At 48.1% G+C, this 24816-nt stretch overlaps 1 protein-coding gene across 2 annotated transcripts; it reads left to right on the top strand.

Annotated features, from left to right (window-relative positions):
* The first annotated feature begins 858 nt into the window (after positions 1-858).
* On the top strand, positions 859-24073 carry STEAP3 (STEAP3 metalloreductase). 2 transcript variants are annotated; one of them, XM_054176583.1, is made up of 5 exons: positions 859-917; positions 13309-13792; positions 14253-14780; positions 16339-16503; positions 23399-24073. In XM_054176583.1, the coding sequence occupies exons 2-5, from the start codon at positions 13310-13312 to the stop codon at positions 23687-23689; spliced, it is 1467 nt and encodes a 488-aa protein (XP_054032558.1). In that variant the 5' UTR covers positions 859-917; position 13309; the 3' UTR covers positions 23690-24073. The 2 variants fall into 2 exon arrangements, with proteins under 2 accessions (XP_054032558.1, XP_054032562.1); XM_054176587.1 differs by lacking the exon at positions 16339-16503.
* Positions 24074-24816: the final 743 nt, after the last annotated feature.

The raw sequence follows: 24816 nt of genomic DNA, 5'->3' as shown, positions 1-24816 counted from the left end.
GAATGAACCAAAGCCCCAGAGGGATTTTTTTGTTGTTTTTTTTTTTTAAATCCCTGTGGGTTTGACCCGGTGTTTTTTCCTGAAAACACTACTTTCAGTGCCAGCTCTCGGCAGCTTGACAGTGCACTGTTGATGGTGTATCAGTGCGGAGCCAGGCGGCTGTGTGAGGGCTGGTTCCAACCGGACAGCTCCTTGCCAGAGCAGGGGTAAGAACCATTATCTGCTACACACCCCATGGCACAGCTTTTAAGAGAAAGCGTGCAGTCCCTGATAGCGTGCACCAAGCCACACCCTTCCATTAAAATGAAACGCTGGCTGGCTCTGAAATGCACTTATAAATAGAAAATTAAGTCTGCCTCCGACTCCTGCCTGTAATGGATACCGCGTCCCTGCAGCCTCGGCGGTGATGCCCTCCTGCCCCTGCGTGTTTAACCTCGGCACGGCAATGCCACCTCGGGAGGGCAACGGGGCTTGTGGTGGGGCCAAGGGTGGAGGGCTCAGGGCTCCCACACCCTCTTCACCCCCGGGTCAGGCGGTGCTGGGCCACAGCCTGGCTGTGTAGAACCCTGCTGGGCCCGGGATGCCGTGCTAGGCTATACCGAGCCGGGATAGATGATGCCGAGCCACGCTGTACTGTATTGAGCTGCGCCGTACTGGGCTATGTGGTCAGCCTGGCTATGTAGAACCGCGCTGGGCCGGGCCGTGCCGTGCCGAGACCAGTCGGACTATGCTGTGCTGTTCTAGGCCATGCCATGTCGCGTCGTTCCGCGCCGTACCGAGCCGAGCGGAGCCGAGCTGAGCTGCCGCCGGCAGGCACATGGGCAGGGGGGCGGAGCCCGCGGCCTGACATCACCGCCCCTGCCTCACCGCTACCGGACGGCTCTGCTCGCCCTCCCGCCGTCCGCCGCCGCGCAGAGGTGAGCACCGCGGGGGGGACGGGCACAGCGGGATTCGTCCTTCGGGGCCGGAGCCGTACGGTTGCCCCATAGCCCAGGCCGGCGCCGGCGGGGCTCGAACTTACAATCTTGTGGCCGCGCCGGGAGTGCAGTGCAGTGCCGGGCGGGGGTGGTTCGGCTCGGCTCGGAGGCGCCGCCGGAGTGCCTCCGCTCGGGGTGACCGTCCTGGGTCTTCGCCGCACAGCGCTCGGCCACGGGGCTTGGCCACGGGATTCCAGGCCGGTGGCCGGAGCGGTTCCTGGGGCAGTCTCGGCCGTGGCCGCCACAGTGCGAGTGTTGGGTTTGGGGCTGCAGCCAGATGCCGGCCAGGAATTTCCGAGTGGGCCGGCGTGGGCCGGTGATCCCCAGGGAGAAGCCAGTGGGATGCAGGATAGGGGCTGCGATGGGGAGTGTCAGCTGGAAGTACTTCCCGTGGCTTCAGGATACGTCCGTGCAGGTACGGGAAACTACCTGGCACCGGGCACAAACTCGCCTGCGACGGGGCGGGTTTTGCTCTTCAGAGTAGATTCGTAATGTCTTCGAGCGCGATTGGGTGGCGAGGTATGGGTGGATGCACAAGTCAGGTTGTGTTCCTCAGAGAGCAATTTGTGCTCTGGTTTCACTTCTTCATTCTCTACTTGCCAGATGCTTTGAGAAGGCAAGTGGCTTCTTCCAGCCAGCGCTGGTTTCCCAGCACTGAGATACGAAAAATCCCGAGGAAAGTCATGGCCAGGGCCCACAGCCCCTCAGCAGCAAGAGGGAAGCAGCTGTGTGGTTTATGTGCTGATGCAGCGACTTACCAAAGGTGCAAGGGCTGGAGGCTTTATCGGGGGGACACCGAGTAAAGAAGGGTGAAAACTGAAGGAATGGGATAGATGGCTTTGTAGTAGGCCCATGTCATAGGTGATGTGACCTGGGGTGGAACTGTCCCTGTTCAGTGAACTTGTCTGAGGTGTAACTTCTGCCAGGGGGTGCATGGGGCCAGGACAGCCCCTTTGCTGGACAAGAGGGAGCCTGGGTGAGCATTCATGTTTGTGAAGCCTTCACCCTGCTGAGCCCAGTGGAAGAAAGATGGACACTGAGGATCCCAAATCATTTCCCTTGGTATAGTCCCAATGAAATTAACACACAGAAAATTGCCTCCCATGGCAAGAAACCAAAACTCAGAGACAGCAGGAAAGGAAGGCCGTCACCCACAGCATCAAAACTCCTGTGGGCTGGCATCCTGAGGAGATGGAGGACTAATAAGATTTAAATGCTACATCAAGCTTAAGTTTTCTTCTTTTGTAAAATCACATTTGCTGTGAAACAAATGCACAGTAATACAAGATCCCAGAGTCAGTGCACATATTTAATTTCCTCCATGACTGTAAAGAGGAAAATGCTGATGACTCAACAAGTCTTTGTTTAAACAACAACAAAAACCCCACCAGACCAAACCCCAGGAAAACAAGCTTTTGGAAAGCATAATCATTTTTTGTTGTTCTTTGCTTTCTTTTTTTTTTTGGGGGGGGGGGGGGGATGTGTGTGTGTTTTGCTTTTATTGTTAGGAACTCTGCTTTGACTGTGACCTTGTAACATCACATTCATAAATGGAAGCAGGTTTAGATTCAGGGGAAACACATTTTTTCTGATGGTGGAAAACGTAGGCCTGCCCCACCAGCTCTCTTGAGAAGTGGGAAAGGCACTGGCAGCTGTGGTTAGAGATGTCACAAACCAAGAATTAGATACCACCAATTTGTTATCCATAAGATTCCCATCACTAATTAGAATTAGCTTTCTGTCAACCCCATGATGGAGGAAAATGCTGATTATCTTCAACTTTTTGTTTACTGCTTCTTCAAAGTGTAGATTTCCCTGCAGCCCTTCAGTGGATTAAGCGGCTTCCCATCTTCATCTAAGGTCGAGTGAAATGTAGCTTAACTGAAAGGATAAAACATTTTGAAAGCATGTGAGTGATGTGGGAGCCTGAATCCCATTCCCAAAAGCTCTTAGGTACTTGAACATTTTGCCCAGGGTTTAAGGAACTGAGACAGAAATTCCTCCCATCCTTTTTCCAGGTTCTCTGATTTTCAGTGAGTCTGTCTAAAGCCTCGACTGCAGTAGCACGTGCATTTCCATTTAGCTTGTATGAACACACCATAGCAGTCTTTGGAAAAATGTCCTAGGAGCTCCCCATAGATCATAGGCTTCAAGAGTCATAGGCTTCAAGAGTCAGGATCTGCAGATAACATGTCCCCCGCTGAAGTATTCTGATGCCAACTACTGATTGTGTGCAGACACTAATACATCCCAACATGAATTGCTTTGGCTACTTAGCATAAGTTAACATCTCACTCCAAGGGTGTCCTCACCAAAGGTGAGTGCAGGAGGCAGCATTCCAGCAGAGCTGGCTTTAAAAAACACAATAAAGGTCATCTAAGAGGGATCCCAGCTGTTCAGAACCAACTGGACAGACAGCATCAGTTCTCTGCAGCAGCTGGTGTAGCTGGGCACAGCATAGCTCTCATAGCGGTGGAGAGCCATGTGGTATTTGTACTCTGGTGGTGTTTGTTCTCATCCAGCACACATGGCTCTCACCAAGTGGTTGGGGTCCTTGGAAGAAGGTGTGTGCTGTGCATACCTACACATGCACATGTGCTCACACATGCACCAGACTTCCCAGAGAAGGTACCCCTGAGTTGGAAGCTTCTCCTACTGCTTTAAACCAAGGTGTCCTGCTTCCCAGACACCTCACAGCTGCTCAGCACAGCAGGTACGTCCATAACATGCCTTGAACATGCCCTAAGGAATATAGTGTGCTCAGGCAAAACAAGTGCTATGTTCAGAAGGCAGAATGATCACTGTGGTCATCATCCTTCTGTGGTTCTTTCCTAGTGAAGGCACCTGCTACCTTCTCTTGCTTTTCTTCCAGCTCCTCCCAGATCAGAAACACTCTGTCTTCTTCCTCCTTTCCTGTTGGTCGCATTACCTGCTTGAAGGAGTGAAGAAAAATAGAAAGAAATGTAAAAGAGATGACCAAAAGAGCACACACAGAGAGCAAGATGTTAGTAGCTTGGTGTCCCTCAACAAAAGGGACCAAGTGAATTCACCTCCTGGACTGACCAGCACAAGCCCTGTGCTCCCTGGGCAAAAAGAGCTGGCTCTGCTCTCCGGGATGTCAGACCAAAGACACATTTCTGCCTGACACAGTAACTTATGGTGGAGAGGATCTGTCTCACACAGTAACTTATGGTGGAGAGGATCTGTCTCACACCTGTCTCTCATTCATCTGGATCCCTGAACAGGACTACCTGGTTGCATTTGCCCCATCTCTACCAGGAGCTGCTGGGAAAGGTAGGTGAGGAAGAGCATGGCCCGACACAAGCTTTGTTGCCTTTCCTGGGCAGAGCTTCCCATTTTCACCGCTGTACTTATTCAGGGCTGGCTCAGAGCCTCCATGTGCTGTGTGTCATGCCTGCACTCCAAAAGAGGAAAACAAGGGATCAGCAGGAGCTGAGCTGACCTTGACCTATTGGTTGTGTCTTCACTCCACCCCGTACTGCCTCCCAGGCCATCTACTCTCTCCATGTGGTCCTATGCATCCTCTGAGTCACTGTGAGAGGCAAAATCATAAAGGCGAGGGAGTGCTGATCTTGGAGACCCTTCTAACAGGCACTGCAGCATGGCAATAGCCAATCCAAATATTTTTCATGCACATGCAGTGCAATTTCTCCATGTCTTTCCTGGAAAGAAATAAAGAGGTTTTAAACAGTCAGAGCCTGCCAGCTCCCTGCGGTGACTGCTCAAGTCAGGTCTCGCTGTCTCCAAAACCTTTGAGCTCCCAGCAAAACAGCATACACTGCCTGGAGAGGAGCAGGAGATATTTTCTCCAGCTTGATTCAGAAAGGAGCACTTCCTCTCATTGTATCTGGCCACAGGGCATTATCAGATGTACCTGAGAAGGTTTCACCATCTGGGGTTTTTTTTTGCTGCTTCCCCATTCTCCTTGCACTTTGGGAAGGGGAAGGCTCAGCAATGTGTGAGTCACTGTGAGATAGTCTTTTATTTGGCTTCTTCTTGTTTGGTAAGAACAGCAAGCAAATGAAGACCCCCCCCCAAAAAAAAACAAGAGAAGCCACGCAAGACTTAAGTATAGCATCTGAAGTTGTAAACCATCCATTTGTGTCACTTAAGAACTGCAAGATGCTAAATAGGGAAAATAACCTTCTTATCCAGAGGCACATCAGCCAGGTAAAGTCCCATGTGCTGTGTCAGCATCTGCTTTACCAAAACTCTATCTGTGCTCTCCACAATCTTAATGCTGAAGCCTCTGGGTTTCTCAGACTTTTAGATTCCCGTTTTATCAAGTTTTACTAGAGGGAAGGTTCTTCTCAGGCTTCTCATTATTCTACTGACATAGCAGACACAGGCAGCAAGACCTTTCTTGCAGAGGAATTTCTTCAGATAGGGACTTTGCTGCAGTGAAGTGGCACTGCAAAGGCCCATGGTCCTTCAGCAACAAATCTGGGAGAAGCAAGTTTGGGGCTATTTTTGGCAGAACCTGTTGGTAACTGTGCTTTGAAGTGCATGAGCCAGGAGACCTAATTGTGGCCTTCCAGTATCTGAAGGGGGCCTACAAGAAAGCTGGGGAGGGACTTTTTAGGACTAGGGAGAATGGGAAAAAAAATAGAAATGGGTAGATTCAGATTGGATGTTAAGAAGTTCTTCACCATGAGGGTGGTGAGACACTGGAACAGGTTGCCCAGGGCCGTGGTAGAAGCCTCATGGAGGTTTTTAAGGCCAGGCTGGATGTGGCTCTGAACAACCTGATCTAGTGCGAGGACTCCCTGCCCATGGCAGGGAGGTTGGAACTAGATGATCCTTGAGGTCCCTTCCAAACCTAACAATTCTATGATTCTATGGGTCTGATGAAAAGACTGGGCCAAAAATTTGTTTTCTAATTCCATATCGTAGGCAGGTTATTTTTCTATTCAGCATTAACATTGTCCATTTAATCTTGGGAAAGGAAATCGTCCCTGGCAAGTGGCCATGGGCTGATGTATTTATATAGGCAAACTGTAACCAAAAATGTCTGAGCTTGTGTGGGAAAGAGAGACTATTCTGCCTACATGGGAAATTCTGCCAGCCCTTTCTCTTCACTGTCCCCTGTTTTGAAATATGCTTCTGAATTTTGTTTGTGGTGAAGAATATGTCACAGTCAGGGACATGCTTTGGCTTCACTGCTGGCTCTGAAACCAACATCCTCAACACTGATAAATGTTTAGACCAGAGGGTGTGCAGAGTGAGGAGGGTCAGTGCCTGTCAGCCTGTGTTTTCATTAGTGGGTGATGGAGTAGGGAGGCACATACTGAATTTGTAGGTGACACTAAGCTAGGAGAGACTGAAAACATTCTAGAGGAGAGACTAAGAATTGAAGATCATGACAAATTGGAGAGCTGCTTTTAAAATCCCCCAGGGGACGTGTTAGGTCCTGTGTGGTAGGACCAACTGACCGTGCGGGCACTGGGTGAGCGACCAGCCAGGCAGCGGCTGCAGGGAGCCAGAGGACAGGGTGATGGGCACCATGGCCCCTGAGTCAACAGTGTCACACAGTTGTGCAAAAGCAAACAGCCTGCTGAGATGAAGAAAGAGAAGTGGCACGTAGGGGAAGTGGTGTCTCTGCTCTAGCTGGTGCCTTTTGACGGTTGGACTCAATTACCTTAGCGGTCTGTTCTAAACAAAGCAATTCTACTATTCTATGGTTTTAGGAGCTTGGTTGGAAAACACCATTCTGGGCATTCCCCAGGAAAAAGGAGAACAAGGAAGAGAGGCTGATTTGTCAAACATTTGGCAGAAACATCTCTGAGAAAAGAGCTGGGTTTCACTTGTATAGGAAAAGCTGAACAGAGACAAGAAACTCATTCTCAGATGCAAATGTGTCTGCAGAGAGGGAGGGGGCAAATCATTTGCCATGTCCTTTGGGGGTAAGACAGGAAATGATGAGGCTAATTGGATTTAGAGATACAGAGGGGAGAAAGCTGCAGGAGCTTATGGAAGTGGTTTTAACAGGTAAACACCTGATAAATGAGATTATCAGATAAATACCTGCCCTGGGGCAGGGACAGTAATGAGGACCTGTTAATGCAAAGTGCATCAGAGTGGAGAGCAGGCTCCAGAGTCCCATGGCAGGTTTAAGGTGACAGCAACCCCACACCCTCAGCACCCAGCAATGCCTGCTCATGGCAAGACTGCCTCTCTCAGGGCAGGTGTTTGTGCCACCTCCCCACTCCAGAAGCAGCGGTGTGAGGTGAACAGCCTCCCTTCCTGATCAGTGCTCCCTCACTTTTGGGTGAAGGGGATGAAGAACAGTGGTGGGGGGAAGCCCAGCTCTCAGCATTTCCACATTCTGATATCCTTGGTAGGTTTGCAACATGGGTTTTGCGGATGAAGTAAAATCTATGGGTGATTTATTCCTTTTGCCAGTTCCTGGTTTACGCCATTGAGGTGTTAACTCTGCTTTGGAAGGAAAAAGGGGGGAAAGCAGCAGCAAGCCTGGTTTCCCCCCATTCCTTCCCCCCACATGAAGAGCAAAGGGGCTTTTTCAAGTCAGGCTGGGCAGGACTGAAAGGTCTCCTGAAGTGTGCACCAAAGCTGGAGTTAAAGCAGCTTTGGATAAGCCTTTTTCTTACTTAAATCTTTTCCACTCCCAACAGGTATGTGGCATTTGCTGTGCTCCTTGCAGGGGCACTCTGGGTGTGGGAAAGAGACTTAAATGGTTTATTTTCCCTGGAAACAAAATGGCTGTAGCCAAAAAATACACAAATGGAAACATCAGGCACCAAATGCTCCTCTCCATCTGGGGCTTCTGGAGGGTTAACAAAGCAGGCGATGCCAGCAGGCAGGACACTGAGCAGAGGGCTTTGCAAACAGAAGCTGTAGGGCTTTGGCTTCGTGGTTCAAAGGTCCCTCCATGAAGACTGAAAGTCCCCTGTGGGCAGAGATCAGCTCTTTTCCTCTGGGATGTGTGTTTGTAGGACCATGCTCTATGGAGCTGGGCACCAGCTGCGGCTAGCAGAGCCCAAAGGGCCCATCCTGATGCAGAAAGCATGATGTTCCTCTGCCATGACTTGACCAAGGGCTCTGCAACATCGTTTGATTTCTCACGCAGTTTGCTGGTCTTTCAACCCACAGGGCTCATTAAAGGGTGTAGACAATAATCATGTGCTTTATCTGAAATAACATCCAACACAGAAGCTGAAGCACAGAGTAGGCTCTGTGATGACCTGCACCAAGTTGAATCCACAGCTACATAAGACTCAGTTGTGGTCAGGCTAAACATAAAACCTGACCTTGAGGGAAAACATAAAAGCAATTGTTCTAGCCACGGTTCTGCTGGCTCAGGCTCTGGCCATGAGGCTGAGCTCAGAGAAGCTTTTGTGCAAACAGGAACCAGTTTGGTTGCACATGAGATTTCTGCCCTGTTCTTTAGCATGTTTTGACTCAGCAATATGTTTAAAACATTGGTTGTTGTTGTTGTTTTCACTAGAGTTATTGTAAAGCCAAGTTGTCTTTTATCTGATAAATCTGAATACCAAGGCAGTGAAATGGGTCTTGATTTTTTTTCTTTTTGGCCAGCACTGAAGTGGAGCTTTGTGCTTTGCCACCACAGGTCCACCCTTCTTCAGGGTTTGCAATTCAAACATGGGCAGGCTGTGAGTTACAAGAACCAGCTAGGCTATCCTCCTGCACCAGGGGAAGTGAAAGGGGCCCAAAAAGATGGTCTTATTGTTAAAGATGTGGTCAAGGATATCAGAGTTGTCCCAGGCAAACTTGCTGACATCCTGTTATCATTGGTATCTTGGGCCCCCACGTCTGTCAAAAGAGGATAAGGATGGAGCCAGCTCCCTGCTAGTGGTGGGAGATGATCTGCTTGGCAGATTGACTCTGCTGTGAGCCCAGTGACACCTGAGTGAGCTCCTGCAGCCCAGCTCTGTCCAAAAAGGCTATCCTGCTGCAAAACCTGAGTGAGGCCATTCAGTGTGGGCAAAGAGGCAGAAAAACCTTGTTTGCCTGGCATTGAGCCTAAGCTAACAGCCTCTGCGCCTCTGCCAAGTCTCAGGTGCAAAACACGTTGAATTATCCATGTTTTTCTTCTGCGAGAGCCCCCTCCCTCTGCCTGGACAACAGAGATTTGACTGCTTCGTTTCACCCAGCTATTGCCTGTCTGATCCTATTCTTTTGGGCAGGAGTGGCCTCTGGCCAGTTTTGGTAGGGTGCCTGGCAGAGGGGCGCTCCCCGTCTTGCTTGTTGCCCATCACTGCTATTCTCCTGCAAATAACAGCAGTAACTGCAATGCTGTCAGTGGACTGGAGACAGGAACAAGCATGTTACAGCTAGGCACTTCATCCCCACTCAGTGATATAAGGGTGTCATTCATAGTCTAGCTGAACTGCTGTTCAGCTTTACAATGTATTAGATATTTTAATTTGGCAAGTGCTTCCCAGTTAGCTTTGAAACTAGTTTACTTCCACTAGGCTGTGCTTTAAATCATCTTGTAGCTTCCTTAGTAAGAAACTGATCTCCTTGAAGTGCAGGTGCCGTAACTCAGCAGGGGAGCCATTCCCTTGGTGGGGAAGATCAATAAATGAGGCTTATGCTAGGCTTCAGCACGCTACAGTTGTGTCCGAGCAGAGGTCTCCTCTGCCTCTGGGTGACTCCACGGTGTCCTAGCCACAGTGCTTTGCACTGACCTTGGGTGGGTTGACCTTGCCATGAAGAATTAGCTTTGGGAGGGAGAGTTTTAAGGAGGTAACACATTGTCCATAGATGCAGGAAAAGTATGAGCATGGTAAGTCAGGGTGGTGCTGGGAGGTAGGGGGGGTTTGCATGCTCCACAGAGATACAGAAGTGCAAAAAACTGTTGCCTAATCACATTCCATTTCCAGGCATCTGTGAGGCAGAGACCACAGTGTTCCTGTGGGTGAAATGGGTTTATGGTGAAAGAGGGATTTCCTCCCTGTTTCTTAGGGGAATTTCAGTGTGTGGCAGTGACGGCAATGAGACCTGCAACAGTAGGCAGCAGTCAGTGGCAGGGACCAAGCGGCCATCCCTCTAAGGGCTGTGCAGCAGGGACAGATCCTGCTCCAAAGCTATGACAGTCAGAGCATGACTGAAATAATCAAACCAAAATCCACAGAAAAGGTTCTGAGGCTTGGTACTTTTTAACTATCCTGCTGGCTTCAAAGGCCATTTAATTCTGTCATCCTTTTTAATTACAATAACTGGAGACAGCAAAGCTGTTTATCTCCAAACATTGCCAACATCTCTCTCTGCATGTTCAGTGGCAGTTACAGGACAGAGAAAACACACAAGAAAATTTGCTTGCAGCAAAATTCATGTCCCAGTGGGAGCACAGAGAGAGCTTTTGAGGTGCTTTTGATTGATTATGAAATGAGTCTGTGGGTGACAACTGCTTTGTCACCCTGAATGTTGATTTCTCCCCTTGGCTGAAAGCCAAAGATGCTTCTATTTCAGGATAACATTTTGTGTGTACAGGTGGTGGAAAAGGGGAGGGGGGGGGAAGTGGTATAGGAAAGAAATCTCATCAGGCTGAACAATAGCATTGGCTCCAGAACAAATAGTTCTGACCACAAATACATTTAGGCAGAGCACTGCTTTACTTGGTAAAAAGTAAAGCAATGTGCTTTTGAAAAAACGTCTGATTAACAGGGGCCAGGAGATAAACCCCAACATCTTTGAGATGCTTTCCTTTACGTTAGGGATTTAGCAGCACAGCTAGTTGTGGTTGAAGAAGACTGGTGTTTCCATTTTGCTCTCCAGCATTCCCATTGGCCTGAGCTCCACCTTGAGGCTGATCTTCAGCTCTTCAATCCCAAGTGGTCCCTTCACCCTACTCCCCCATGTGTTTCCCCTTTCTAGGTTTTATTCCCTTTTTTTTTGCAGTGTGCTCTTTGATCTATGGATGTATACAGTGGTATAGTAGTCTTGGTTTGTATCCTTTCCCAATAATTCCTGGATGAAACATCTTATTGACTATGATACACATGGAATATACCATGCAGGGGAGTGTGCACCAGCAGCAGCCTGGCACAGCCAGTGTGACCAAATCAGTCTTGCAGCACACAAAGCTTTCTACAGGTCTGGAACAGAAACAAAATCCTTCAGAGGCCAGCATGAGTAATTCTGAATTTAACAGGACCCTCAAAGCATGAAAGAAAGTCTATGTGCTATATGGGGAGCAGGGAAAAGGTGTTATTAAAGGGAACTCAGTGTGCCTTTCTTTGTCTCATGCTTTCTCCTGAGAGCACTTCTTCCATGAACATGCATCTTTAGTCTCTGGGACAAGGGGGTGTTTGGTGAGAGGCAAGGAGAGCAGCCATAGAAACAGTATTGTTAGCAAAGCTGTGATTTTTTTTGTATCCAAGACAGTGAATTATAATTTCAAGGTCCAGCTTTCCAGGAGGAACAGGACTGAGAAATCATGGTTGCTGTGTGAAAGATCTTCTCTCCCAGTAACTCAGGCTCTGTTTGATGTCATTTTTCTGAGTGGTTTTAACAAATTTACAGCTCATTAAAGCATACAAATAGTTAGGGGGCTGATGCCTGTAGGCAGCTCTTGCGGTGTGTCAGTGAATTTTGGTGCTCAGGCACTTTGAATGAGGAGATCCTTCTGCAGAATCTTCACAATAAAGATTGGCTGTCCTAAATGACCATCATGCAGAAGCTCCACTTCTCAATATTCCTTCCCTTTCTCAACACAGGTCCTCAGGGAAATCCTTTCCCATTATGAAAATTATTTACTTCTTATCCTTTGTTTCCTACTGTTAACTATCAATGCAGAAGTGCCCTTCCTCTTTGCACAGCTACTGTGCCAATCCCAGGAAAGCTTTGGGTCAAGGTCACTTCCAAAAGTCTATGAAAAACACAGCCTGCACTGGGGACCAGCTCACCCCATCAGAATGGTCACCTTTGAAAGAATTTGACTAAGTATAAGGCAAGACTGTGTTCTGCCACGACCAAGTCATCTTGGTTCCCAGTATGTCACAGGTTTGTTAATCGTGGTCTTTATTATCTCTACCAGTATGCCCAATACAAAACCCAGATGTCGTGGTGTGTAAATTCCCTGGGTGATCTCCTGAGCCCTTTAAAAATCTGCCTTTCAGGAATTTGCCATTCCTTAAGGGCAAATTTGCCATTCCTAAAGTCAGGAGTCAGATCTGAGCTGCTGGTGGCACAGTCTGTGAGCAACCTGGCAGTTTCCTCCTTGAGTTTCTCCTGACCTCCAGGGCTGGCTTGTGTACTGCTTGTAAATTTATTGATCTGCTTAAAGCCTCTCCACGGCCTCAATATCTAATCTGTTACAGAGAGCAGAATGATACAGGGCAAAATTCATTAACGTTTGTAAAGCTTATCAAGATCTTTCGTGAGCAAATCCCATCATGTTTTAATACATATTTTTAAATGTCACAAGTGTGTTCTCATTACTCCTCATTGGAGGAGGAGCTAAAGCAGCTTGCCAGACCCAAATATTGTAACAGGCAAAGGCTGCATTTACCACTCTTCATTTACCACTTTTAAGACACTTCCATTTCAACTCAAACTCCCTGCCTTGCTTCTGCTCTTGCAAATCAGAAGCACCTTTTGTCTTTTCTAAATGTAGGCTCAGGGTTCCCCATGGACCCCTGGCCCTGGGATTTTCAGAAGATACCTGGTAGTTCCATGGTGTGTCTGAGAGTTATTGATTCTTGTTGCTGGTAGCATTGACCTGGCTTCCTAGTGTGAGATACCAGCACGAAGAACAGCATAGTGTGGATGAGTTCATCCAGCAGACGTGGATCACAGAAACCTGGGAAACCCTTTGCCTTCCAACCCAGTGTGGTGTTTTGGCCCCCTCCGATGGTGCTTGTGCATTACTGCACACGTGGTGGGTTTGTCAGGTGGGTCCTGGGCTACTGGGCTCTGTTCAAGCAATGTAAGTGGCATTTAGAGGACACAGTCTCAAGCTGCACCAGGGGAGGTTTAGGCTGGATGTTAGGAAGAAGTCCTTCACAAAAAGAGTGACTGGCCATTGGAATGGGCTGCCCAGGGAGGTGGTGGAGTCATCATCACTGGAGGTATTTAGGAAGAGACTGGATGGGGCACTTGGTGCCATGGTTTAGTTTATTAGCTAGTGTTGGATGACAGGTTGGATTTGATGATCTCAAAGGTCTTTTACAACCTGGTCTGGTCTGGTCTGGTCTGGTCTGGTCTGGTCTGGTCTATTCTATTCTATTCTATTCTATTCTGTTCTCCCCCATGACCACAAACATGGTCTGGGACTCTGTGAGAGCTCCACAATGAATTTGCATTTCCACCTGTTTTTTCTTCCCAGGATGTCCAGAGGAGACATGGCCAAACCTCTCCTGGGCCATCGGAGCATGGAGGGTGACCCCAGCACCAGGCCCGCGGCTGGCCGCACCATTGGGGTGCTGGGGAGCGGGGACTTTGCACGGTCGTTGGCCATCCGACTGGTGTGCTCCGGCTTCAAGGTGGTGGTTGGCAGCCGCAACCCCAAGCGGAAAGCCAGCCTCTTCCCTTCAGCAGCAGAAGTCACCTTCCAGGCCGAGGCGGTGAAGAAGACAGATGTCATTTTTGTGGCGGTTTTCAGGGAACATTACTCCACCCTCTGTGACCTGGCTGATGTGCTGGCAGGCAAGATCCTGGTGGACGTTAGTAACAACACCGAGATCAACTATCACAAGGAATCCAATGCCGAGTACTTGGCTTCCCTCTTCCCAGCCTGCACCGTGGTCAAGGGGTTTAATGTGCTTTCTGCATGGACGCTGCAGTCGGGTGCCAGGGATGGAAATAAGCAGGTATTGTTTTCTTCTGACAGGGGCCAAATCCCAGCTGTTTCAGCAGCTGAGGTCTGTCAGCATCAGCAAATGGGCTTAAGCTCCAGAAGAAGGGGTTTGAGTGCTGGCTGTGGCATCCAAAGACCACCCCATAGCTTCTGCATTTCTCTGCTAAGAAATTAAGTACTTTGATTTACTTCACACTTTGCAGGTTTGGGGCCTCTGCCTAAGTGAAGAGTCTTGTTTAATTATCTGTTTATCTAAACACAGCCAGTAAAAGAAACTGGTGGTGCAGACATGGAAGGAAACTTGTGCAGGAGAGAGCCATGGTAAATGCCCATCAGAAAGCTTGACAGGAAGCATGATGCTCAGTGGAATAACATAGGCTCCCTTTAACACAGGGAATGTGGCCCTCCTGACACACTCTTTCCCAGCAGTCTCACCTCTCTTTGCCCTGTGTGTATCTTTCTGGTCATTGCAGGTTCTGCTTTGCTCAAATAACCAAGAAGCCAAGCGTGCTGTAGCAGAAATTGCTCAAGTCATGGGATTCACCCCTGTGGACATGGGATGCATGTCATCAGCCTGCGAGATTGAGAACATTCCTCTGCGCCTCTTGCCAGCCTGGAAGATCCCCATCTTGTTGTCTCTGGGGCTCTTTCTTTGTTTCTTCACTTACAACCTGATCCGGCAGGTCATCCACCCTTACATCAGGGAGCAGAAGAACAAGTTGTACAAGATCCCCATCGAGGTGGTCAACACAACGCTGCCTTGTGTGGCTTACGTCATGCTGAGCCTTGTCTACCTGCCTGGGGTGGTGGCAGCCTGCTCGCAGCTCTACTATGGCACCAAATACAGGCGCTTCCCGGATTGGCTGGACCAGTGGCTCCAGCACCGAAAGCAGATCGGTCTCCTCAGCTTCTTCTGTGCAGCTCTGCATGCTGTGTACAGCCTCTGTCTTCCCATGCGCCGTTCCCACCGCTACCAGCTCATTGAGATGGCTGTCAAGCAGGTAATGTGGGTCAGCACCTGTAGTAATCTTCTGTACACATCCAAGAGGTCAGGTAGCAGGCTTAGTATCTTGGCTTTTGTGTGTGAGACAATGGGAATAAGCTGCTCTCTGTGTGAGCACTTCCCCCACGGGGCAACCACACACCACATACCAGGCACGCACCCATACACACTGGGGACCAGTCCCTCTAGCAGCGTGTTTTCTGTGCATTTACAGCCAGGGCTAGGATCAAATTCCTCTATGCCATTGCTCCCCAGGAGCACAGACACACCTGTAAAAGCAGCCTTTCCCAGCAGTTGGCATGTCTGAGACTAGGGCAGAGAGAGAAAAAATGTTAGGAGGGAATAAATACAGTAATGGTGGGAGCAGAGTTACCTTCAGCCTTTCTCCCTAGATTTTGGAAGATCCCTGTTTGCTCACATTGACCTTCACAGTGACTACATCATAACCCCAGGGGGTTTGTTTTGTGGAAGGTGTATCCTCATCACAATGTGCCTCCAGGAGTTTAACAAAATGATGGCAAAGAACTGGTCATAGTCTAAGAGAACAAGGAAATGGAAAAGGACTTTATTGCCTTATTGAGATTCTTGGCAGTGTTTATCAAGCACGAGATTGCTACCTTCTGGCAACTCAGCCAACTCTAACTTGGCAGTGCCATGAGAAAATGTGATTCTACCCTTCTGCCTCTGGCTTCTAGCTGCTCTGTCCTGCTCCCTCCTGGGATGGTAGAAGCTTCATGAAGCTGAGTGGGGAATCTGATCAAGGAATTGTCCCACAACCAATCTGCTTTCTGTGCCAGGGTATCTTCCCTAGTGCTTCCAAATGCTTGTCCCAACAGAGAGAAAGGCAGGGACTGTTGAGGCAGAGGGGAGCAAGGTGGCTCATTTCAGCTGCAGTGCCTGTTCAAAGCATCCATCAAACAACATCCCCAGCCTCTGAGCTCCAGCATGGAGCAGGTCCTTCTCACATTGCCACAGTCGCACATTAATTTCAGGCAAGCATCCTGTGTTCATTTCCTCTCTATCTCCTGTTTTATAGCAGCATCTTTGTTTAGTAAATTAAACCCATTTAATGGGCTAAAGAGGGTGGTTTTAAATGTTCCTCTTTGCCATGCAGCATAAACCCCATCATCCCTTCCATTAGTATGAACAATTTCCCCACTAAATGCACTTAAAACAAAGGTTATTAGGAGACTACTGCATATTCAAGCATCTGTATTTGTTTTCTTTGCTTTAAATGAACTTCTCATTCTGTCCTACCAAATGCAACTTTGGGGCTTGCTGCTGTGGTTCAGGGCTGTGGAAGCTGGGAGCATTCAGCAGTTCTTCTCAGCAGTTCTTCCCAGCAGGCTTCAGATCAGATCTAGCTTTGGCCAAATGGAGGTGGGGATGAGATAACATTTCCACACACCTGCAAACAGGCAGATAGCACAGAAGGTGTGACTAGGACCCAGTGACCATCCAGGAAACCTGCTTCCAAACCCAACCCAAATACAGATAAAGTTCAGTCCCTCTATTTCTAAGTGCTCTGTTTTAACAAACATTCATTGTCGTGCCAGGCTGTCGAGAAGAAGATGAGTGTCTGGGTAGAGGAGGAAGTCTGGAGGATGGAGATTTATATCTCTGTTGGAATAATTGCCCTGGGCTTGCTGTCGTTACTTGCCATCACTTCACTTCCATCCATCGCAAACTCTCTCAACTGGAGGGAATTCAGTTTCATCCAGGTAAAATTGACATTTGTTGATGCCAGCAGTCAGAGTCAGGCCCTCACGCAGACCATGGAGGGCAGAGGTTGACCTGCTGTCCCAGAACATCACTGTTCTGGCACAGCAACTGCAAGAAACACACTTGTATAAGGACCAAACCCTGCCACTCCATACCTCCCTGTGCACCCTGAAGGCATAGACCACCCCGAAGAAGGTGATACCAAGTGGCAATGACAGTGGGATGTGGTGTGTCCCACGAGAGCCATGATGCTTTCACTCAGAGCTTGTCCAGTCTGCTGAGGGTGCTGCTGTCTTGGGGGGAAGGGAAAATGCAATGTGTCATGAGCATCCACGTGAAGATTAGTTGCAGGCTTTCCAGAAGGGAGTCTTTAATGTCTTGGCTGAAGTTCTTTCCCATCCTGCAATTAGCAGCATTAGTTTGAGATCATGAGAGAAAAACAGGCAGGACTTTGCCCGCCTGACACACCTCTGCGGGGTCCTTCCCTCCTCGCTTGGTGTCCAGGAGCAGCCCAGCCACTCACAGCTCAACACCTTCTGAAGGTAGAAAGGCAGAAAGCCTTGGAGTCATTTTGAAAGGGCAGGGTTGTTCACTTCCATGGGCAAGAGCCACCCTGAAGCCAGTCACATGTCAGTCACACACAAAATGTCAGAGCTGCTGTGAGGAGTTTGCACCAGGCTGTGGAGGGCAGGTAGGTAACCCACCATTGAGAGCTGTCTGCAGGACACAGATCTGCCCTTGCATGTCACAAGGAATGAGCTTCTGAAAATAAAAGAATGTGAGAGGGCAGTGCAGGGGAAGGTCAGGTTTGACAGAGCTTGCATGCACACAGATATTCAATAGACAGGTTCAAAAAAGGCTTAGACTGGTCTATAAAAATGCCAGAGCCCAAGAAACAGAGAACTGGGTGTGATTTCCATGAAAGGTCCATGTCTGTTTCTATCGAGTGAATTAGGAATGCAATTTTTCTATCTCCAAAGTCATTCAGCGGTTTAGACACCTTCTTGCCACTTGTAGCAATGTCCAAGTTCCCAAGAGCCAAATTCCTGTAGTGATTTGACTCCACCATGTGGGATATTCACAAACCCCAAACTCAGGGGCTGTAACATTCTTAGGGATGCAATTGGAGTGAGTCTTAGGCTAACTAATGTGGATATCAAGTAATGAACCTTCAAGCATTCTCTGCACATTAGAGCTGATTTTGAGGCCAAATTCCACTCACCATTCCACTGTCATATCCCATAGCCCTTAAACCCCTCATTGCTTTTGTCTCCTACATCACTGCTGCTTAGTGTGCACCAGGCTTCAGGTCCTGCAGCAGTGATCCATGTGTCACTCTGACATGGATGAGCTCCTGTGGGACTCTGTCCCCCTTCACCTCCCTTGCAGAGACTCTTCATGCACAGCAGTGCACACCTAACCCTTCAAGAGGGGAGGGGAGGGTCTGGGGATGTAGGAGTGAATATCTATCATCCAGCCTCTCCTGTTGAAGCTCTTCAGCAACATATAAATAATTCAGTATTTGTTAGAGCAGAAGTTGGAAACTTGCTCCATAGCTTCCTTCACAAGTGCCCCAAAGATCTAGTCAGTTTGTATTTTTCCCTCTCTTCCTGTGGACTAGTGAGGAATTATTTACATTGAGTAGAAAAGCCTCACCAGGAAAGCTTGACCACAAGAAATCATCCCTTGGGGAGAAGGAACACCTGGCTTTAAACCTTTCTTTCAGAGCAGACAACAGGAGCATATTAATTCTCACCACCATTTCTCATGGGAGGGCTGCAGCCACCAGGGCATTGGATAAGTGATCCTGCCTTAGGCATCTCATACTAAGAATCCCAGGTGAAGGAAAGTATCTCCTTGCAGCCTGGAAGGAGTCTTTGAAACCCCTTGCTTTCCCTTTTGGCTTCCCAAACAGCCTGGCAGTTGTCCTGGAAGGTGCTGGCATTGTGTGATGTAACATATACATCACAGCAGGGAGCGCTGAGGTCTCCTACCAGTGCACATCATGATGTTATTGCTTGTGCCCTTTGGGACCTCTTCCTGCAGCATTCTGAAGGTATATCAGCACTGGGACCAGACAAGTACATGATGATCGGCTCTAAAATAGCCTTTGGCTGCCCCACATGGGAACTGGCTGGCTTAGTTCATGGAAAGACAGACCTATTTCTGTCCGTGTGGGATAAAGCATGACAGCGCGACGCAAGCTCCCAGCTGATCACATGCAGCAGAGGCACGGCTGGTTTGTGCCCTGCTGTGGAAATACCATATCAAAAGTGCAGGTTACAAATCTCCCAGCATGCTAGCTTCTGTTTTTTTGTTTTGTTTTGTTTTAAATGAGGACTCTTAAGTTATTTTCTCCTCAATAAGTTGAAGATGCTTTTCTTGAGGCAGTTAGGAGCAGGTGGAGCTACTGCTCCCAGGCTCCAGAGGTTAACACCTGACACAGTGCAGTGTGATCCTCTCAGCATTAATGCACAGCAGCACAATGTAAATACAAGGGGTGAAGCATGAGGCTGATTTCTCAAATATTTGGGATGTTGAGCACTTGACCCTTTTACAGCACATTAGAGGCATCATGACTTGCCATACCTGGGAAGACTAAAAGAGGGAAAATGCGGAGTGCAGCCACCCGGGCAGATGTCTGCCGGAAAATGCAGCGATTCATTGCCATCCCAGTTGAACTGGCTGGTGTGTTTGAGAGATGCTGCACCAAAAGCTTCATTCGAGACAGGGGTTTGTTACAAATTCAGGACCACTCTGGTCCCCTCCTTACCCAGCTTCCAAGTCTGACCTTTTCCAGCAGCAGTGTGTGCACCTGTATTAATGTTGCTGGATACTGCCACACTCTTAAAATACACACCTGTAGCCTGACAAGCCAAAAATCCCATTTAGGTTGCTGCTAAGGCTTGAGGAATAAAACAGTTATTTTTTATTCCTTGAATATACAAATTTCAATTAAATATAGTTAAATTGGATACACAGTTCCCCTGTATGTCCAGTTTTGATTAGCAGAAAATGTAGAGGATCTAGACACTGGATAGCAGGACTGATTCATATCTAATTCAGTTTATGGGAGACATGTTTTATAGTCCCTAGTGCTTTACAAATCAGCTCTAATTGGCTGAGGAGTACAAATGTGTGTGATTGCCTTTACCTTCCCATCCTGAGAAGTCCTCCTGGAATTTGAAGGTTGAATTGACCTGGTTTCTTTCTTAGCTTGTGCATCACACGATAGAAAGAATCTGTCATCAGACCTTTTCTAACCCTCCCGTCAATGAAGTGTGAGCCAAAGCTTCTTCCATGGAGCTAATGACTTCACAGGACTGACGGCAGCAGAAGTCAGACACATAGTTGGGTCGGGAAGGGGCCGTTTGCTTTGGATGCTGCCCAGACATTTGTAAATGAGCCACATGTGACTGAATCACCTTGGCTGATGCATTACTGGGAGCCTCACAGACACCAAGGAGGTAGGGAGAAGTAAGAGTTAACACAGGGCAGAAAATCTGTGCAAAGCCTGCATCAGGAACACACCATCTTCATACAGCTGTCTTTCAGGGGGGCTTTACCACCTTATACATGGGTGGTGAACCCACATTCCCCATGCTGTGACAGTGCAAAAGAAACCTCTGCCACTGCTGGGGGGGGGCGGAAAAAAAGAGAGAGAGAGAAGGGGGGAAAAAAAAGAAAGAAACGAAACAAGAAAGGAAAAAAAAAGAACAAAGGACAAAAAAAAAAGAAAAGGGGGGAAGAAAATAATAAAAATAAAAAGGAAAAAAGGGGGGGGGGGGAAAGGAAAAAGGGGAAAAAAAGGAAAAAGGAAAAACAAGAAGAAAAAGACAAAACCCAAACAAACAAAAAGTTTTATAGCCAGGAACTGCATTGAAAGTATAAATGAGAGCAGAGCTTCAAAACTCAGTGTGGTATCTAGGCTAAGTATGGTGGCCAATCAACCCCCACTGGGCGTTCAGCAGGTTCTGCATTGTACTGCACGGAGTATATGTTGAGCTGTATGTACTGAGCCAAGCTGCTAACAGCAGAATGTTTTAGTGCAGACCAAGCTGTACTCAACTGACAGCTTGCCTAGCGAGTGCACCCATCGAGCCCTGCTGACCACGGGTCCTTCAGCCAGCATCAGCACTGGGACCCGCCAGGCACCCCTGCTCACCAGACAGCCCCTTGCATGTTCCAAGTGGATCAGCCCACTGCTGCTCTCTGAGGAGCTGCCAGCAGTGTTTCCAGCCACCAGCAGCTTATCCATGCTTTTTTTTTGCCAATTAGCTTTTTTGTTTCTAGCACCCTGCTGTCTGCACACAAAGGTGGGTCACTGAGTGCCTGTGATGGTTTGTCACCTTTTGTCCTACTAATTTCCATTCCTACTTTTCCTCAGTACCAGCAGCACTTGAAAGAGAACCTGTAGAGGAACAAACTCATTATCTCCAGCTCCGACATCTCTGCCATGCACAAAGCCCTGCTCAGGCTGACTCCAAAAGCACCCTCCACCCAGGGTCAAAAGCATCTCCTGCCCCTGGACTTCATACTGCCCCCTTTACCTTTGCCTTGCTTTACATCTCCACTCTGCTAGATGAGTCTCAAGTTGGCATTTCCAACCTTTTGCCACTCAAGGATTTTTTTTGTCTGTTGGAGAGAATCTCAGAGCCAATAAATTATGTTTGAGCTATGGATTAGATTGTGCTGTTAGGTTCAACTGTGATTATGGCATATTGCAGCAAACTCCTCCTTAATTTTCCAAGTGAAACCAGTCTTGACCCTATTCAGGTTTCCTGCTTGTTACCACCCTGGTTTAGGAATTGTATGTGGCTTCTGGTAAGGACAGTTGTTCCTGCAAGAAAGGATAGCTGTGGGGATACCTGCAGGACTGAGGTTCAGTTCAGAGGTCGGCTCCTGACACAACACTGAGTAATTAATGCTCAGCTGTAACACAGGAGAGAGTTCCCTACCTTGGCAGGGGGATGAAGTCTTGGCAGAAGTCAGCAACACCCACATAACTGCCTAATAGGTGCTGAAAAAGTGAAGTATCAAGATCTGGTAGCATGCTTTGGAGCTTTCCTCTTCCACTCAGTCCTTTCAGCTGTCTAAATTATTAGCTCTGAAGCTTAGAAGCATCTTGGTCTAGATGTTGGTAACAACATGGTACATTTTTAAAAAGCTGTCTGGATTTTTTAATGGTTTCCCAATAATCAAAAATGGGAAGAGATGCTTTGAACTGAGTAGTTTTGCAGCTGAGAGAGAAAATGAGTAGCCCTTCCTCCTGTCTTGCCCTAGTCCCTTATTCCCCTGCTGTGTCCTCTTTCCTGGACATACCTTCAGGAAGACCATGTGTCTTGCTGATTTCTGATTAGCTGCACCAAGGCAGATATTTTGACTTGTAAAGGCTTCCTTCTCTAAGGTAAGGACAGCAGCAGCAAGCTTTTCCCTGTCTAGGCATCTTGAAATTTGGTTATTACAGTATCACAGTATAGTCAAGGCTGGAAGAGACCCCAAGGATCATCAAGTCCAACCTGTCTCCACAGACCCCACAACTAGACCATGGCACCAAGTGCCATGTCCAATCTCCTCTTGAACACCTCCAGGGACAGTGACTCCACCACCTCCCTGGGCAGCACATTCCAATGACGAATGACTTGCTCAGTGAAGAACTTTCTCCTCACTTTGAGTCTAAACTTCCCCTGGCGCAGCTTGAGACTGTGTCCCCTTGTTCTGGTGCTGGTTACCTGGGAGAAGAGACCAACCCCTTCCCGGCTACAACCACCTTTCAGGTAGTTGTAGAGGGCAATGAGGTCACCCCTGAGCCTTCTCTTCTCCAGGCTAAACAATCCCAGCTCCCTCAGCCTCTCCTCTGCTTAGACCAAGCATTCAAAGTGGGGCAGCAGTTATACCTGTGCTTTTCTTCAAAAACACAGCAGCAAAGGCTTGTACTTCAGATGCCTCCAGGACTGAGTGCCCAGCTCAGGAGGAGTGCCAGCGGGCAGAGGGAGCTGGCATGATCGGGAGCCTCCACTTCTGATCCTGACAACAAAGCATCAGTGAAGGGACCACAGTTTAAAACCCCTCTTGAGAGCAACTCTCAGAGGGATCTCAAAATATTGAGGCACATTGTTATCTCTGTAGGTGCTTGGGAGCCACAGTCTCAGCTGAAAATGGGGAAAGTTCTTGCCTCCAGGACAGCGGATGAGTTCTTGCTGCCTCCCTGAGTGGATAAAGTGCTCTTGATTCCCCATTTCAAGGACCTAGTCCATCATACAACCTGATTCTCTGGCTCACAAACCAACACAGGTCTCTACAGAACAGAGAAGGAAACCTTCAGGGCTGTTGCTCACCTCAGAACAGAGCATTTGTCCCCACAGTCTCATTTTCCTGTAGATGATGGCAGTTACCCAAAGGTATCTGCTCTGTGTGAAGCTACAGCTTCACTGACTTCTGATGGTGCCAAATGCTGGTCTGGAACTGCTGCTTCACCCCACCAGTCAGCAGCCTCTCATCAGCCATGGACCAGCAGGCAGTGGAGCTGGCAGATGTGGCTTGGGAGGTGCATTTGTGAGCTGCCTGCAGTTACAAGCTCAGCAGGGGCTGGGATCTGCTGATTCACATGAAGGCAGGAGCCCACCTCTCAGCTGAGTTGGCAGCATCTTCTGGGAAACTCCTGCTGCGTTTCTAATATCACACTTAACCTCTGATTAGCAAAAGAAAAATGCAGTCTGGCACACCACCCAGGGAAGGTTTCCAGCCATGTTTGATTCTGTCCAAGACACACAGGAATACTCCTTGCTTTCTCTGTGCTTTGTGCACTTTAAAAACCATACATATAAGACTCTACAGTAAAGTAGCCAGACACAAGGTCCTCTGCTAACTGGTGTGTGTTTCTCTTCTTTTCAGTCCACCCTTGGATTCATTGCCTTGGTAATCAGCACTCTGCACACACTCACATATGGATGGTCAAGGGCTTTTGATGAGAACCAGTACAAATTCTACCTGCCTCCGACCTACACCCTCACGCTGCTCGTCCCATGTACTGTGATCATAGCAAAAGTCATCTTCAGCTTGCCCTGCATCCAGCACAGACTTCTGCGGATCAGGAGGGGCTGGGAGAAGGGCAGATACGTGAAGTTTGTCCTGCCCAGTGCAACTGGGGAATTTTCAAGCGGAGAGACCTCTAGCAACGTCTAACAGAGCCCCAGCTGTGAAAGAGGATATCAAAGCACTATCAACATTTCTATAAAGGTGTTTCTTTTGGTTAAACACATGTATGTTTTGGTATAATTGTATAGTGGGCAAATAATAAAATTTGATGGCTTTAGGAAATGGATGACCACGAAACTAGTTTAGATTGTAGTAGCAGTTAAATTATATTGCTGATTTGCTAGGACATTTATTGCCTTAAAAATGACTGTGAAAGCCAAGCCGGCAGCACTGATATTTATGGGGAAACTGAAGGACTCTGTTAGTCAGATCAGTCACTGGAGGTGCTGGCTGGCAGCTCCCCTGACCAGTACTTTTTGATTGCTTTCCTAGCTGCTCTCAACAATTTCAGTGGGGGTTTTGTTATTGTTGTTGTTGTTGGGGGGCGGGGGGGGTAATATTAATTGGGGGGTTTATGACAGCAAAAATGTCCTGCCTGTTGAACATCTAGATCAATCAAGGCAGGGAAGTTTAGAAAGATGGATTGTCTTTGGTCTTGGGTCTCCTCAGTGAACTCTATGACAAGTAAGAACAGCAATATCTACAGGATGTAGCATCTGCAGATTTTACTAAAAGCATCCAAACCTGACAGCAAGGCCAAGTATCCTGATTCTCTCAGATACAGACAGCACTTCTGGTCCTCTAAACTGTTCCTGGTGCGCTTTCAGAAGCCACAAAACTAAAGCACCTTTTCCAGCAGTAGAAAAGCACTTGAAGAGAGCTATCCCTAACATTACACATCTGGTCTGCACTGCAGGCTCTGCAATGAAAGCTGCTGCTCTATGTTCTGTGTTTTACTAAGCCAAAGTTTCCAGCAGCACTGGATGGAAATAGAGCGAAGGTAATTATCAGACAGTCCTGCTGCCTCACAAAATTACATGGAGAAAATCAAGGCCTTCCAGCTGGCCTTATATCATATAATAGGGTGAAGCTTTTAGAAGCCATTGTCACCTTAACATGTCCATTTACACAGACAAAACAGCAGCTTTGTATGGTCTTGCAAAAGGATCAGCAAGTTTTGACCACAGCATGAAAATATAGCAGTTGTACATTCTGGGCAGAGTCCTTTATTGCCTTGACCTTAAAAAGTCATTTGCTACATCACATCAAGCAGG

The sequence above is a fragment of the Dryobates pubescens genome, chromosome 2, assembly GCF_014839835.1.
Source record: "Dryobates pubescens isolate bDryPub1 chromosome 2, bDryPub1.pri, whole genome shotgun sequence".
Classification (NCBI taxonomy): domain Eukaryota; kingdom Metazoa; phylum Chordata; class Aves; order Piciformes; family Picidae; genus Dryobates; species Dryobates pubescens.
The sequence above is the reverse complement of the archived record's forward strand: the minus strand, read 5'-3'. Positions and strand labels throughout refer to the sequence as shown.